The following is a 15,139-nucleotide window of genomic DNA, read 5'->3' as shown; positions in this document are numbered from 1 at the left end:
GTGCCATGGCAACACCCAAAACACACACCTTTTGGGTCCTCTGGAATTTGGGGAAAACACACACACACACACACACACACACACACACACACACACACACACAGACACACACACACACACAGCTGTAAGATGGAAAGGCCCCAGGTGTGTGATGTTTAACAGCATGTTCAGAGAGTGAAATCAGGACATGGTGACAGGAGTTCCACTGACAGACACACGCTTTCATTCAATCCTCTACACAACACAGTGATCTGTCAAACTAACACATCTGTTTCCACAAAGCCCTGAAGGACCTCCACCTCACTTCTCTTGACAGAATGAAGCAAACTCCCTCTGCAACTTGAGAGGTGGAATAGCATGGTTCTCCCAATAAATAACCATTTGCATCTCTCTCCTTACCTAGAAGAGCAGTCCCATGACTGGTTTTGGTTAAGTTTACATTCAAACTAACAGCTGATCACCTGAATAAATTGATTTAAAAATATTTTTTTGAATAAAAAAAAAGAATGAGGCTTTCATACACTAAGTCCCATATGACACCCTGATTACTTATGTAATGCATTAGAGAATTTTTTATTTTATTTTAATTTTACCTTTATTTAACCAGGCAAGTCAGTTAAGAACACATTCTTATTTTCAATGACGGCCTGGGAACAGTGGGTTAACTGCCTGTTCAGGGGCAGAACGACAGATTTGTACCTTGTCAGCTCGGGGGTTTGAACTCACAACCTTCTGGTTACTAGTCCAACGCTCTAACCACTAGGCCACCCTGCCACCCCAGGGAATGATGCACATAGATCTTCAGAAGGTTTGGCCCTGTACATTTTCAGTATGATATCCTTTCCAGACTATAAAAACCCACGGTTCATTCATTTAATAAAAAGATGCAGAAATAAAAAGACAAGCCTAAATAATGTACAGTTACTGGAATCTGAGCCCTACTTCCTGCTGCCGTTGTCAGTTATCACACAGCCTGTAAACCCCACCGCCCATTTACCAGCATCGTATAGGCTGTAGCATAAATCACATTCTAGTGGCAAACGCTGAAGGCTGTGAACACAAGTTGACACCACAACACCCACACCACCTCTCTGATGTCAGCTCTACATCCGCTTCCGAGAGGGAGGAAACATCGTGTCAAATCAAAAGGTTCGTTTCACCTTCTGAAAGAAGCTTTGGTTCTTCTGAGAGGACGTAATGTTGAGTTATTCCCAGAGACTAGTGTACACACACACACACACACACACACACACACACACACACACACACACACACACACACACACACACACACACACACAACATATTTCTAATACAATCATTTTGGGATCTAATGCATGTACATCTAGATTTAAAAAAAGGTAGATAAAATTTAAAAATCAAATATAATACAATAAGGCACATAATGTCATTTGCATAAATAACCGGAACCAACAATCTGATATCTCTGTCGTTCCATCATTCCTGTCAGCATTAATCATAAAAACTCACAACAGTCATCCAACCATTCGATTCATTGATTTTAAAATGTCTGCCCACAACCCCGTTGATTTGGCCCTTGCATCATAATTGGATTAGGCTAATGTCCATTTGTAGGTAAATTAAGGTTTAGGGTGATTTGTAGGTAAATTAAGGTTTAGGGTGATTTGTAGGTAAATTAAGGTTTAGGGTGATTTGGAGGTCAATTAAGAACGTTTAGGGTCATTTGGAGGTCAATTAAGAAGGTTTAGGGTGATTTGGAGGTAAATTAAGAAGGTTTAGGGTGATTTGGAGGTAAATTAAGAAGGTTTAGGGTCATTTGGAGGTAAATTAAGAAGGTTTAGGGTCATTTGGAGGTAAATTAAGAAGGTTTAGGGTCATTTGGAGGTAAATTAAGAAGGTTTAGGGTCATTTGGAGGTAAATTAAGAAGGTTTAGGGTCATTTGGAGGTAAATTAAGAAGGTTTAGGGTCATTTGGAGGTAAATTAAGAAGGTTTAGGGTCATTTGGAGGTAAATTAAGAAGGTTTAGGGTCATTTGGAGGTAAATTAAGAAGGTTTAGGGTCATTTGAAGGTGAATTAAGAAGGCAAACTGGACACCTAGCTAAAGCAGAGAGCTGCACAAATCAAGATGCCCAAAACCTATTTCCAGGTGTGGTTTCAACAGTACTCGATGGGTATCCTGAATAGCTGACTGGATAGGCTGTGATGGAGGGAGTGGATATCTTTATACTAAAGCTCGTCTCTCCAGCTCTATCAGGTTGGGGATCTGTCATTATGGAACATCTTAAAAAGGGATTGCACAAAACAAAATAGACCGATTGTATTAGCTAAGGCAGAAGCATCTTTTACACCGATTGTATTAGCTAAGGCAGAAGCATCTTTTCGAACATTGCTACAAATCAAGTGATATCAATAGATAACATTAATAGGAGTTTGAGCATCCTGGGGAGAGAAAGACTATATTCTCCCCTGCAGTTCTGTTGGCATAGTCACTTTGGTGATACAATGAGAAGTGGATTAAACACTGCAGAGAGGAAAATAATAGAGCCAGGGTTTTCAACTCTGACCCTACGAGGTCCAGACTACAACTGGCTTTCAGTTCTGCCTGATTATGAATTGCTCTCCCACCTGGTGTCCCAGGTCTAAAGCTTTTCCCTGATTAGAGAGTAAGAAGGAACTGGCTTTGAGGTCCTGATTTGATTTTGAGGATACTGGAGGAAGGAGAGAAGTGAGCTGAATCAAGAGTCTTTACAGGCAGAGGGGCCTGAGTCCATCTCCTCCAACAAACTCAAACTAGCTCCCCGTCAGTCTCTCTCCAGTCTTTTCTCCTCACTCTCTCCAGCCGTGTGCCTCCCTTAGTCCCAGTCACCAACCCATTTCATTACAACAGTACACACTTCTTGGCATTCTTTTTGGTAACGGGATACAACACGGCCCGTACTGCCTCGCTGAACACTTCCCTGACCCCTTCCTGCGTCAGAGCAGAGCACTCCATGTACTTCACCGCTCCTATCTGCTTAGCCATGCTGTTCCCCTGTTGCTGTGTGGTGGGAGCTAAACCCTGCTCCTTCAGCCTCTTCACCGTGTCCCCATCACTCCTCAGGTCCCTCTTGGTCCCCACTAGGAGGATGGGCACGCTGGGGCAGTGGTGAGACACCTCCGGGTACCACTTGTGGCAGACGTTGGCGTGGGAGGAAGGACTCCCGATGGAGAAACAGATGACGAAGACGTTGGATTGGGGGTAGGACAGAGTACGGAGGCGGTCGTACTCCTCTTGTCCGGCTGTGTCCCACAGGTTGAGGCTGATGCTGCGACCATCTACCGTCATCTGCGACACACACACACACACAGATATGTAAAAACCCAGCTGTAAAAAACACACACAGGCAGACGAACACACAGACAGAGGAAAACACAGGTGAACCTGGGCGCTGTAGTTGTCGAACACGGTGGGGATGTACTCCTCTGGGAAAGCATTGGTGGTGTAGGAGATGAGGAGGCATGTTTTACCCACAGCACCGTCCCCCACCACTACACACTTCATGGTCTGCATTTTGCCTTCCTTAGAACACACGGGCTGCAGAACCTGGGGAGAGGAGAGAGAGAGGGGGAGAGGAGAGAGAGGTGGGGGGAGAGAGAGAGAGAAGTGAGGAGAGAGAAGTGAAGAGAGAGAGAAGTGAAGAGAGAGAGAGAGAGAGAGAGGAGAGAGAGAGAGAGAGAGAGAGAGAGAAGAGAGAGAGAGAGAGAGAGAGGAGAGAGAGAGAGAGAGAGTGAGAGAGAGAGAGAGAAGAGGAGAGAGAGAGAGAGAGAGAGAGAGAGAGAGAGAGAGAGAGAGAGAGAGAGAGAGAGAGAGAGAGAGAGAGAGAGAGAGAGAGAGAGAGAGAGAGAGAAGTGAGAGAGAGAGAGAGAGAAGTGAGGAGAGAGAGAGAAGTGAGGAGAGAGAGAGAAGTGAGGAGAGAGAGAGAGAGAGAGAGAGAGAGAGAGAGAGAAGTGAGGAGAGAGAGAGAGAGAAGTGAGGAGAGAGAGAGAGAGAGAGAGAGAAGTGAGAGAGAGAGAGAGAGAGGAGAGAGAGAGAGAGAGAGAGAGAGAGAGAAGTGAGGAGAGAGAGAGAGAGGAGAGAGAGAGAGAGAGAGAGAAGTGAGAGAGAGAGAGAAGAGAGAGAGAGAGAGAGTGAGGAGAGAGAGAGAGAGAGAGAGAGAAGTGAGTGAAGGAGAGAGAGAGAGAGAGAGGAGAGAGAGAGAGAAGTGAGAGAGAGAGAAGTGAGAGAGAGAGAGAGAGAGAGAGAGAGAGAGAGAGAGAGAGAGAGAGAGAGAGAGAGAGAGAGAGAGAGAGAGAGAGAGAGAGAGAGAGAGAGAGAGAGAGAGAGAGAGAGAGAGAGAGAGAGAGGAGAGAGAGAGAGAGGAGAGGAGAGAGAGGAGAGAGAGAGAGGAGAGGAGAGGAGAGAGAGAGAGAGGAGAGGAGAGGAGAGAGAGAGAGAGAGGAGAGAGAGAGAGAGAGAGAGAGAGAGAGAGAGAGAAGTGAGGAGAGAGAAAGAGAGTCGTGAGGAGAGAGAGAAAGAGAGTCGTGAGGAGAGAGAGAAAGAGAGTCGTGAGGAGAGAGAGAAGAGAGTCATGAGGAGAGAGAGAAAGAGAGTCGTGAGGAGAGAGAGAGAGAGTCGTGAGAGAGAGAGAGAGAGAGACGTGAGGAGAGAGAAAGAGAGAGACGTGAGGAGAGAGAAAGAGAGAGACGTGAGGAGAGAGAGAGAGAGACGTGAGGAGAGAGAGACGTGAGAGAGAGAAAGAGAGAGACGTGAGGAGAGAGAGAGAGAGAGGGACGTGAGGAGAGAGAGAGAAAGAGAGAGACGTGAGAGAGAGAGAAAGAGAGACGTGAGGAGAGAAAGAGAGAGTCGTGAGGAGAGAAAGAGAGAGTCGTGAGAGAGAGAAGAGAACACAATTAGAACCAACCAAATAATGAGAAAATAAAAAGATAATTACTTGACAAATTGGAGAAAGAAAACTGAGCAAACTAGAATGGTATTTGGCACTAAACAGAGAGTACATAGTGGCAGAATACCTGGCCACTGTGACTGACCCTAAACAGAGAGTACATAGTGGCAGAATATCTGACCACTGTGACTGACCCTAAACAGAGAGTACATAGTGGCAGAATATCTGACCACTGTGACTGACCCTAAACAGAGAGTACATAGTGGCAGAATATCTGACCACTGTGACTGACCCACAATTAAGGAAAGATTTGAATATGTACAGAGTCAGTGAGCATGGCCTTGCTATTGAGAGAGGCCGCCGTAGGCAGACTGCTCAGATTGGCCGGGTGGCCAGCTCTAGGAAGAGTCTTGGTGGTTCCAATCTTCTTCCATTTAAAAATGATGGAGGCCACTGTGTTCTCGGGGACCTTCAATGCTGCAGACATGTTTTGCTACCCTTCCCCAGATCTGTGCCTCGACACAATCCTGTCTCAGAGCTCTATGGACAAGTCCTTTGATCTCGTGGCTTGGTTTTTACTCTGACATGCACTGTCAACTGTGGGACCTCATATTAGCCCATCCCTGTCAACCATTTCAATGCCTTGTCAATCCGTGGTGCCTGAAAAGTTATTAATTAACAGCCTGAACAGTTCTTCTTCCAATTATTCATTAACAGGTGCATGTTTGTTAATAATTGGAAGAAGCAATTACATAAATTCATCAAGTGCAGCGTCTGGATGCTCCTCATTAATCACATCAGACCAACAAATATTTTTTAACATCATCCACATAAGAGTCACAGCAAGGGGGGGGGGAGAGGGAGAGGGGGGGGAAGGAGGAAAGGGGGGGTGGGAGAGAGGAGGGGGGGTGGAAGAGGAAAGGGGGGTGGAGAGAGGAAAGGAAAGGGGGGAGAGATAATCCCAAACCTTCCATAACAAAACTATCCCCTACAGAGAGATGAACCTGGAGAAAAGTCCCCTAAGCAAGCTGGTCCTGGGGCTCTGTTCAAACACAAACACACCACACAGAGCCCCAGGACAGCAACACAATTAGACCCAACCAAATCATGAGAAAACAAAAAGATAAATACTTGACACATTGGAAACAATCAACAAACAAACTGAGCAAATTATAATGCTATTTGGTCCTAAACAGAGAGTACATAGCGGCAGAATACCTGACCACTGTAAGTGACCCCAAAAAATTAATAGGCCTTGACTATGTACAGCCTTGCTATTGACAGCACAGCCTTGCTATTGACAGCACAGCCTTGCTATTGACAACACAGCCTTGCTATTGACAACACAGCCTTGCTATTGACAACACAGCCTGGCTATTGACAGCACAGCCTGGCTATTGACAGCACAGCCTGGCTATTGACAGCACAGCCTGGCTATTGACAGCACAGCCTGGCTATTGACAGCACAGCCTGGCTATTGACAGCACAGCCTGGCTATTGACAGCACAGCCTGGCTATTGACAGCACAGCCTTGCTATTGAAAAAGGTCTCCGTCGGCTGAACTGGTTCTCTAAAGACAGTCTACGTGAACATAGCCTTGCTATTGAGAGAGGCCACCATAGACAGACCAGGCTCTATGTGTGCTATGTGAACACTGCCCACAAAATGAAGTGGAAACTGAAATCACTTCCTAACCTCCTGCCAAATGTATGACAATAATAGAGACACATATTTCCCTCAGATTACACAGACCACAGTGTGCCATCACAGCAGCAAGATTTGTGACCTGTTGCCACAAGAAAAGGGTAACCGGATGAAGAACAAATACCATTGTAAATCCATATATGTTAATTTATTTTCCCTTTTGTACTTAAACTATTTGAACATCGTTACAACACTGCATATAGACATACTATGACATTTGAAATGTCTCTATTCTTTCGGATCTTGTGGGAGTGTAATATTTACCATTCACTTTTTATTGTTCATTTCCCTTTTGTTTATCAATTTCACTTGCTTTGGCAATGTTAACAAATGTTTCCCATGCCAATAACGCCCCTTGACAGGGAAGGATGGAGAGAGAGGATAAAAGAGGGAAGGAGAGACGGAAGGAGAGAGAGGAGAGGAGGGGGAGAGAGAGGGGGAAGGAGCAGGGAGAGAGGGAGAGGGAAGGAGAGAAGGAGAAAGAGAGGGAAGGAGAGCAGGAATGAGAGGAGAGAGGGAGGGAAGGAGAGAGAGAGGAAAGGAGAGAGAGGAAAGGAGGGGGAGGGGGAAAGGAGTGGGGAGAGGGGGAAAGAGGGGGTGAGAGAGAGCGAAAGAGGGAGAGAGAGAGCGAAAGAGGGGAGAGAGAGAGAGAGGGGAGAGAGAGCGAAAGAGGGGAGAGAGAGAGCGAAAGAGAGGGAGAGAGAGAGCGAAAGAGGGGAGAGAGAGAGCGAAAGAGGGGAGAGAGAGAGAGAAAGAGGGGAGAGAGAGAGAGAAAGAGGGGAGAGAGAGAGAGAAAAGGGAGAGAGAGAGAGAGAGAAGAGAGGGAGAGAGAGAGAGAGAAAGAGGGGGAGAGAGAGAGGGAAGGAGGGAGAGAGAGAGAGAGAGGATAAAAGAGATGAGTGAAAGGAGGGGGAGAGAGGAAAAGGGGGAGAAAGAGAGGGAAGGGGGAAAAAGAGAGGGAAGGGGGGAGAAAGAGAGGGAAGGGGGAGAAAGAGAGGGAAGGGGGAGAAAGAGAGGGAAGGGGGAGAAAGAGAGGGAAGGGGGAGAAAGAGAAGAGAAAGAGAGGGAAGGAGGGGAGAGAAAGAGGAGGGGGAAGGAGGGGGAGAAAGAGGAGGGGGGTGAGGGAGGGGAGAAAGAGGAGGGGGTGAGGGAGGGAGAAAGAGGAGGGACGGAGAATAAACCATGAGCAGCGCATTGGCTGTTGCTTGTTATGATTATTATTTATCAAATATTTTCTTTTAATTAACAAGGTACTAGTTAAGTACAGTGATTTAACTATGATAAAATGGAAAGCCTGAGAAAGTTAGACAACAATAATTTGGTATCCTAGGTCGTCAACTTTTGGGCGCACCCATACCAGCCAGCCAGCTAGATGGAACGCTAAGGACCTAACGTTAGCTAGCTAGCGTGCTAGCAAGCAAGCATGTGGAGTTTCTCAAAGTTTAGACTTCCTAAAAACAATTAAAGCAGTTATTAGCCACAATAAGCACATTGTTAGTATGCATATAGGTAAAACAATAGTTTGCAAGAATTATCTATATTTAAAAAGAGTGTTGTTTATCTTACCACCTCTCGACTAGAGCTCAACTTTTTAGCCGTGTAACAGTCAATCACAACTTCATCCGGGGAACTTTCGGAAACGCCCAAAACGTACGACGTTGGTTATGGGATCATGGTAGTTGTAGTTGTTCTTCTTGTCTTACTTCAAGTTGTTAAGAGGTCATTCGGACGCTAGATGGCATTATAAACCCTAACGCTCTATAAATCATATTTTCCCCCAGAAAAGGACCTACCTCATTACCTTAAACATGCGTTAAATTAAACATATATTTGATTGTTTTATAATACCGGTATGCATAGTGCTCAAATGAACAATGACTAAAGCAATAGTATTCAGACCATGCCAAAATGTAAACACAAGTCCAGTCATTAGGTTATAATCCCAGAATTAGATCATTTTATTCTGAATGATCAGTTTAAATTCAGGATTGGAGGGCTGCTGCTCACTGACTGCACGTGTTTATAAACCTGCTCTTTTAATCTCTTTCTCTCTTATGCACTTTGCACTGTTTTAACTTCCATTTATGTGTATTGTGTAACTACACAGAAAAAAACAACAATTGGAATGCAACATGTAAAGTGTTGGTCCCATGTTTCATGAGCTGAAATAAAAGTTTCCAGAAATGTTCCGTACACACCTGACTGCAGGGAGATGCTCACCTTCGATGGCCACTGGCAGCGTGTTTTCACCTGTACCAGAGAGATAGCAGCGTGTTTTCACCTGTACCAGAGAGATAGCAGCGTGTTTTCACCTGTACCAGAGAGATAGCAGCGTGTTTTCACCTGTACCAGGCAGATGGCAGCGTGTTTTCATCTGTACCAGGCAGATGCTCACCTTCGATGGCCACTGGCACGGATGAATCCCGGTTTCATCTGTACCAGGCAGATGCTCACCTCCGATGGCCACTTGCACGGAAGAATCCCGGTTTCACCTGTACCAGGGAGATGGCAGCGTGTTTTCACCTGTAACAGAGAGATAGCAGCGTGTTTTCACCTGTACCAGGGAGATAGCAGCGTGTTTTCACCTGTACCAGGGAGATAGCAGCGTGTTTTCACCTGTACCAGGGAGATAGCAACGTGTTTTCACCTGTACCAGAGAGATGGCAGCGTGTTTTCACCTGTACCAGGGAGATAGCAGCGTGTTTTCACCTGTACCAGGGAGATGGCAGCGTGTTTTCACCTGTACCAGAGAGATAGCAGCGTGTTTTCACCTGTACCAGAGAGATGGCAGCGTATTTTCACCTGTACCAGGGAGATGGCAGCGTGTTTTCACCTGTACCAGAGAGATGGCAGCGTGTTTTCACCTGTACCAGGGAGATGGCAGCGTGTTTTCACCTGTACCAGGGAGATAGCAGCGTGTTTTCACCTGTACCAGGGAGATAGCAGCGTGTTTTCACCTGTACCAGGCAGATCGCAGCGTGTTTTCACCTGTACCAGGCAGATGGCAGCGTGTTTTCACCTGTACCAGGGAGATAGCAGCGTGTTTTCACCTGTACCAGGCAGATAGCAGCGTGTTTTCACCTGTACCAGAGAGATGGCAGCGTGTTTTCACCTGTACCAGGGAGATGGCAGCGTGTTTTCACCTGTACCAGGGAGATAGCAGCGTGTTTTCACCTGTACCAGGCAGATGGCAGCGTGTTTTCACCTGTACCAGAGAGATAGCAGCGTGTTTTCACCTGTACCGGAGAGATAGCAGCGTGTTTTCACCTGTACCAGAGAGATAGCAGCGTGTTTTCACCTGTACCAGAGAGATAGCAGCGTGTTTTCACCTGTACCAGAGAGATAGCAGCGTGTTTTCACCTGTACCAGAGAGATAGCAGCGTGTTTTCACCTGTACCAGAGAGATAGCAGCGTGTTTTCACCTGTACCAGAGAGATAGCAGCGTGTTTTCACCTGTACCAGAGAGATAGCAGCGTGTTTTCACCTGTACCAGAGAGATAGCAGCGTGTTTTCACCTGTACCAGAGAGATAGCAGCGTGTTTTCACCTGTACCAGAGAGATAGCAGCGTGTTTTCACCTGTACCAGAGAGATAGCAGCGTGTTTTCACCTGTACCAGAGAGATAGCAGCATGTATGTCCCCATGGTGGGGGCACTCTGTTAACACAATCACATTTTATCGATGGCAGTTTGAATGCAGAGATACCGTGAGGTGATCCTGAGGCCAATTGTTGTGCCATTCATCCGCAGCCATCACCTCATGTTTCAGCATGATAATGCACTGGCCCATGTACACCATTCCTGGAAGCTGAACGTTTCCAGGTTATTCCATGGCCTGCATACTCACCAGACATGTCGCCCATTGAGCATGTTTGGGATGCTCTGGATTGACGTGTACAGCAGCTTGTTTCAGTTCCTGCCAATATCCAGCAACCTCAAAAAGCTATTGAAGAGTGGGACAACATTCCACAGGCCACAGTCAACAGCCTGTGACTAGCTGCACGAAGCAAATGGTCACACCAGATACTGACTGGTTTTCTGTCTTCCCAGTCTCATGTGAAATCCATAGATTAGGACCTAATGAATTTATTTAAACTGACTGATTTCCTTATTTGAACTGTAACTTCATAAAATCTTTCAAATTGTTGCATGCTGTGTTTTTATTTTAGTGTGTTTTCTGCAACCTTGAAAAAGAGATGTAAATCTCAATGTGACTGTTTAAATAAAGGCTTAATACAACAGTACATTTGGTTAGGTGAAGGACAGGCCTAACCATTATTTAAATGTGATCCCTTGAACAAGCGCGAAAAGGATCTGTTTTCTCCTGATACCATCCGCAGTGCTAATGATGACCATGTCTCAGCCACTTTGTCTGCTTTCTTGAGGAGAACAGACACTAACATGCCTTCACTGGTTACCTTTAACTTACTGTCCAGTTCAGTTCATAAAATGTGTAATCCATGAATGTTTGTAGATAGTAACAGAGAGGTTGTAACTCTTCATCGCAAGCAGAAGAGGAATAGGAAAGGGGTGGACTGGGGACGGAAATTACCCCCAACATTTAACACACCAGTCCATTTCTGTCCTTGTGGCCCCCACGCCGGCTCATTTTCTGTACAAAAAAACAAACAAGTTAGACAGGCCCATCCCATCCAGCATTTCCTCAAAATGCCAGGTGGCCAGTCTGCCCCTGCTGGCAAACTCATTGATGTCATCACATCTCCCATCTATACACCGATCCAGGTAAAGCAATGTGTGTGTCCCAAATGGAACCCTTTTCACTTTGTAGCACAGTACCCTGGTCAATAGCAGTACCCTATAAAGGGATTAGGCTGAGGGAGGGAGGGAGGGAGGGAGAATAAAAGAGATGAGTGAAAGGAGGGGGAGAGAACATGGAGACATGGAGAAGGAGTGAAGCTGAGGAGCAGTGGAGGGAGGGAGGGAGGGGAGGGAGGAGTGAACCTGAGGAGCAGTGGAGAGGGAGGGGAGGGAGGGAGAGAGGGAGAGGAGAGAGGAGGAGGGAAGCTGAGGAGCAGTGGAGGGAGGGAGGGAGGGAGGGAGGAGTGAACCTGAGGAGCAGTGGAGAGAGGGAGGGAGGGAGGGAGAGAGGGAGGGAGAGAGGAGTGAAGCTGAGGAGCAGTGGAGGGAGGGAGGGAGGGAGGGAGGAGTGAACCTGAGGAGCAGTGGAGGGAGGGAGGGAGGGGGAGGGAGGAGTGAACCTGAGGAGCAGTGGAGAGAGGGAGGGAGGGAGGGGGAGGAACCTGAGGAGCAGTGGAGGGAGGGGGAGGGAGGGAGGGAGGGAGGGAGGGAGGGAGGGAGGGAGGGAGGGAGGGAGGGAGGGAGGGAGGAGGAAGCTGAGGAGCAGTGGAGGGAGGGAGGGAGGGAGGGAGGAGAGAGGAGTGAAGCTGAGGAGCAGTGGAGAGAGGGAGGGAGGGGAGAGGAGTGAAGCTGAGGAGCAGTGGAGGGAGGGAGGGAGGGGGAGGGAGGGAGGAGTGAACCTGAGGAGCAGTGGAGGGAGGGAGGGAGGGAGGAGTGAAGCTGAGGAGCAGTGGAGGGAGGGAGGGAGGGAGGGAGAGAGGGAGGAGGAAGCTGAGGAGCAGTGGAGGGAGGGGGAGGGAGGGAGGGAGGGAGGGAGGGAGGGGGAGGGAGGGAGGGAGGGAGGGAGGGAGGGAGGGAGGGAGGGAGGGAGGGAGGGAGGGAGGGAGGGAGGGAGGGGGAGGGAGGGAGGGGAGGGAGGAGTGAAGCTGAGGAGCAGTGGTGGGAGGGAGGGAGGGAGGGAGAGAGGGAGGGAGGGAGGAGTGAAGCTGAGGAGCAGTGGAGGGAGGGAGGGAGGAGTGAAGCTGAGGAGCAGTGGAGGGAGGGAGGGAGGGAGGGAGGAGTGAACCTGAGGAGCAGTGGAGAGGGAGGGAGGGAGGAGGAAGCTGAGGAGCAGGGAGGGAGGGAGGGAGGGAGGGAGGAGTGAACCTGAGGAGCAGTGGAGAGAGGGAGGGAGGGAGGGAGGGAGGGAGGGAGGGAGGGAGGGAGGGAGGGAGGGAGGGAGGGAGGGAGGGAGGGGGAGAATAAAAGAGATGAGTGAAAGGAGGGGGAGAGAACATGGAGACATGGAGAAGGAGGAAGCTGAGGAGCAGTGGAGGGAGGGAGGGAGGGAGGGAGGAGTGAACCTGAGGAGCAGTGGAGAGAGGGAGGGAGGGAGGGAGAGAGGGAGGGAGAGAGGAGGAAGCTGAGGAGCAGTGGAGGGAGGGAGGGAGGAGGAACCTGAGCAGTGGAGAGGGAGGGAGGGAGAGAGGGAGGGAGGGAGGGAGGGAGGAGTGAACCTGAGGAGCAGTGGAGAGAGGGAGGGAGGGAGGGAGGAGGAACCTGAGGAGCAGTGGAGGGAGGGAGGGAGGGAGGGAGGGAGAGAGGGGAGGGAGGAGTGAAGCTGAGGAGCAGTGGAGGGAGGGAGGGAGGGAGGGAGGGAGAGAGGAGGAAGCTGAGGAGCAGTGGAGGGAGGGAGGGAGGGAGGGAGGAGGAACCTGAGGAGCAGTGAGGGAGGGAGGGGAGAGGGAGGGAGGGAGGGAGGGGAGAGGAGTGAAGCTGAGGAGCAGTGGAGAGAGGGAGGGAGGGAGGGAGGGAGGAGGGAGGGAGGGAGGGAGGGAGGGAGGGAGGGAGGAGTGAACCTGAGGAGCAGTGGAGGAGGGAGGGAGGGAGGGAGGAGGAAGCTGAGGAGCAGTGGAGGGAGGGAGGGAGGGAGGGAGGGAGGGAGGGAGGGAGGGAGGGAGGGAGAGAGGGAGGAGTGAAGCTGAGGAGCAGTGGAGGGAGGGAGGGAGGGAGGGAGGGAGGGAGGGAGGGAGGGAGGGAGGGAGGGAGGGAGGGAGGGAGGGAGGGAGGGAGGGAGGGAGGGAGGGAGGGAGGAGGAAGCTGAGGAGCAGTGGAGGGGAGGGAGGGAGGGAGGGAGAGAGGGAGGGAGGGGGAGGAGTGAAGCTGGAGGAGCAGTGGAGGGAGGGAGGGAGGAGTGAAGCTGAGGAGCAGTGGAGGGAGGGAGGGAGGGAGGGAGGAGGGAGGAACCTGAGGAGCAGTGGAGAGGGAGGGAGGGAGGAGGAAGCTGAGGAGCAGTGGAGGGAGGGAGGGAGGGAGGGAGGAGTGAACCTGAGGAGCAGTGGAGAGGGAGGGAGGGAGGAGTGAAGCTGAGGAGCAGTGGAGGGAGGGAGGGAGGGAGGGAGGGAGAGAGGGAGGGAGGGAGGGAGAGAGGGAGGGAGGAGGGAAGGAGGAGCAGTGGAGGGAGGGAGGGAGGGAGGGAGGGAGGGAGGGAGGGAGGGAGGGAGGGAGGGAGGGAGGGAGGAGTGAACCTGAGGAGCAGTGGAGAGAGGGAGGGAGGGAGGGAGGGAGGGAGGGAGGGAGGGAGAGAGGGAGGGAGGGAGGAGAACCTGAAGCTGAGGAGCAGTGGAGGGAGGGAGGGAGGGAGGAGTGAAGCTGAGGAGCAGTGGAGGGAGGGAGGGAGGGAGGAGTGAAGCTGAGGAGCAGTGGCGGGAGGGAGGGAGGGAGGGAGAGAGGGAGGGAGGGAGGAGGAAGCTGAGGAGCAGTGGAGGGAGGGAGGGAGGAGTGAAGCTGAGGAGCAGTGGAGGGAGGGAGGGAGGGAGGGAGGGAGGGAGGGAGGGAGGGAGGGAGGGAGGGAGGGAGGGAGGGAGGGAGAAGTGAACCTGAGGAGCAGTGGAGAGGGAGGGAGGAGCTGAAGCTGAGGAGCAGGGAGGGAGGGGAGGGAGGGAGGGAGGGAGGGAGGGAGGGAGGAGTGAAGCTGAGGAGCAGTGGAGGGAGGGAGGGAGGGAGGGAGGGAGGAGGAACCTGAGGAGCAGTGGAGAGAGGGAGGGAGGGAGGAGTGAAGCTGAGGAGCAGTGGAGAGAGGGAGGGAGGGAGGGAGGAGTGAACCTGAGGAGCAGTGGAGAGAGGGAGGGAGGGAGGGAGAGAGGGAGGGAGGAGAGGAGTGAAGCTGAGGAGCAGTGGAGAGAGGGAGGGATGGAGGGAGGGAGGGAGGGAGGGAGGGAGGGAGGGAGGGAGGGAGGGAGGGAGGGAGAATAAAAGAGATGAGTGAAAGGAGGGGGAGAGAACATGGAGACATGGAGAAGGAGTGAAGCTGAGGAGCAGTGGAGGGAGGGAGGGAGGGAGGGAGGAGTGAAGCTGAGGAGCAGTGGAGGGAGGGAGGGAGGAGTGAAGCTGAGGAGCAGTGGCGGGAGGGAGGGAGGGAGGGAGAGAGGGAGGGAGGGAGGAGTGAAGCTGAGGAGCAGTGGAGGGAGGGAGGGAGGAGTGAAGCTGAGGAGCAGTGGAGGGAGGGAGGGAGGGAGGGAGGGAGGGAGGGAGGGAGGGAGAAGTGAACCTGAGGAGCAGTGGAGAGGGAGGGAGGAGTGAAGCTGAGGAGCAGTGGAGGGAGGGAGGGAGGGAGGGAGGGAGCGAGGGAGGGAGGGAGGGAGGGAGAATAAAAGAGATGAGTGAAAGGAGGGGGAGAGAACATGGAGACATGGAGAAGGAGTGAAGCTGAGGAGCAGTGGAGGGAGGGAGGGA

The 15,139-nt window shown here is 50.8% G+C and overlaps 1 protein-coding gene across 1 annotated transcript; it reads right to left on the bottom strand.

Annotated features, from left to right (window-relative positions):
• Window positions 1-859: 859 nt before the first annotated feature.
• On the bottom strand, window positions 860-8,256 carry LOC124011038 (rho-related GTP-binding protein RhoG-like). The gene is made up of 3 exons (XM_046323978.1): window positions 8,176-8,256; window positions 3,405-3,566; window positions 860-3,308 (listed from the first exon to the last, which is right to left on the bottom strand). Exons 2-3 carry the CDS (start codon window positions 3,531-3,533, stop codon window positions 2,862-2,864), a joined length of 576 nt encoding a protein of 191 aa, XP_046179934.1. The 5' UTR covers window positions 3,534-3,566; window positions 8,176-8,256; the 3' UTR covers window positions 860-2,861.
• Between the last annotated feature and the right edge of the window lie 6,883 nt (window positions 8,257-15,139).

The sequence above is a fragment of the Oncorhynchus gorbuscha genome, linkage group LG23 (assembly GCF_021184085.1).
Source record: "Oncorhynchus gorbuscha isolate QuinsamMale2020 ecotype Even-year linkage group LG23, OgorEven_v1.0, whole genome shotgun sequence".
Lineage (NCBI taxonomy): Eukaryota > Metazoa > Chordata > Actinopteri > Salmoniformes > Salmonidae > Oncorhynchus > Oncorhynchus gorbuscha.
Note: the sequence above shows the minus strand (reverse complement) of the source record. Positions and strands in the feature narration are given on the sequence as shown.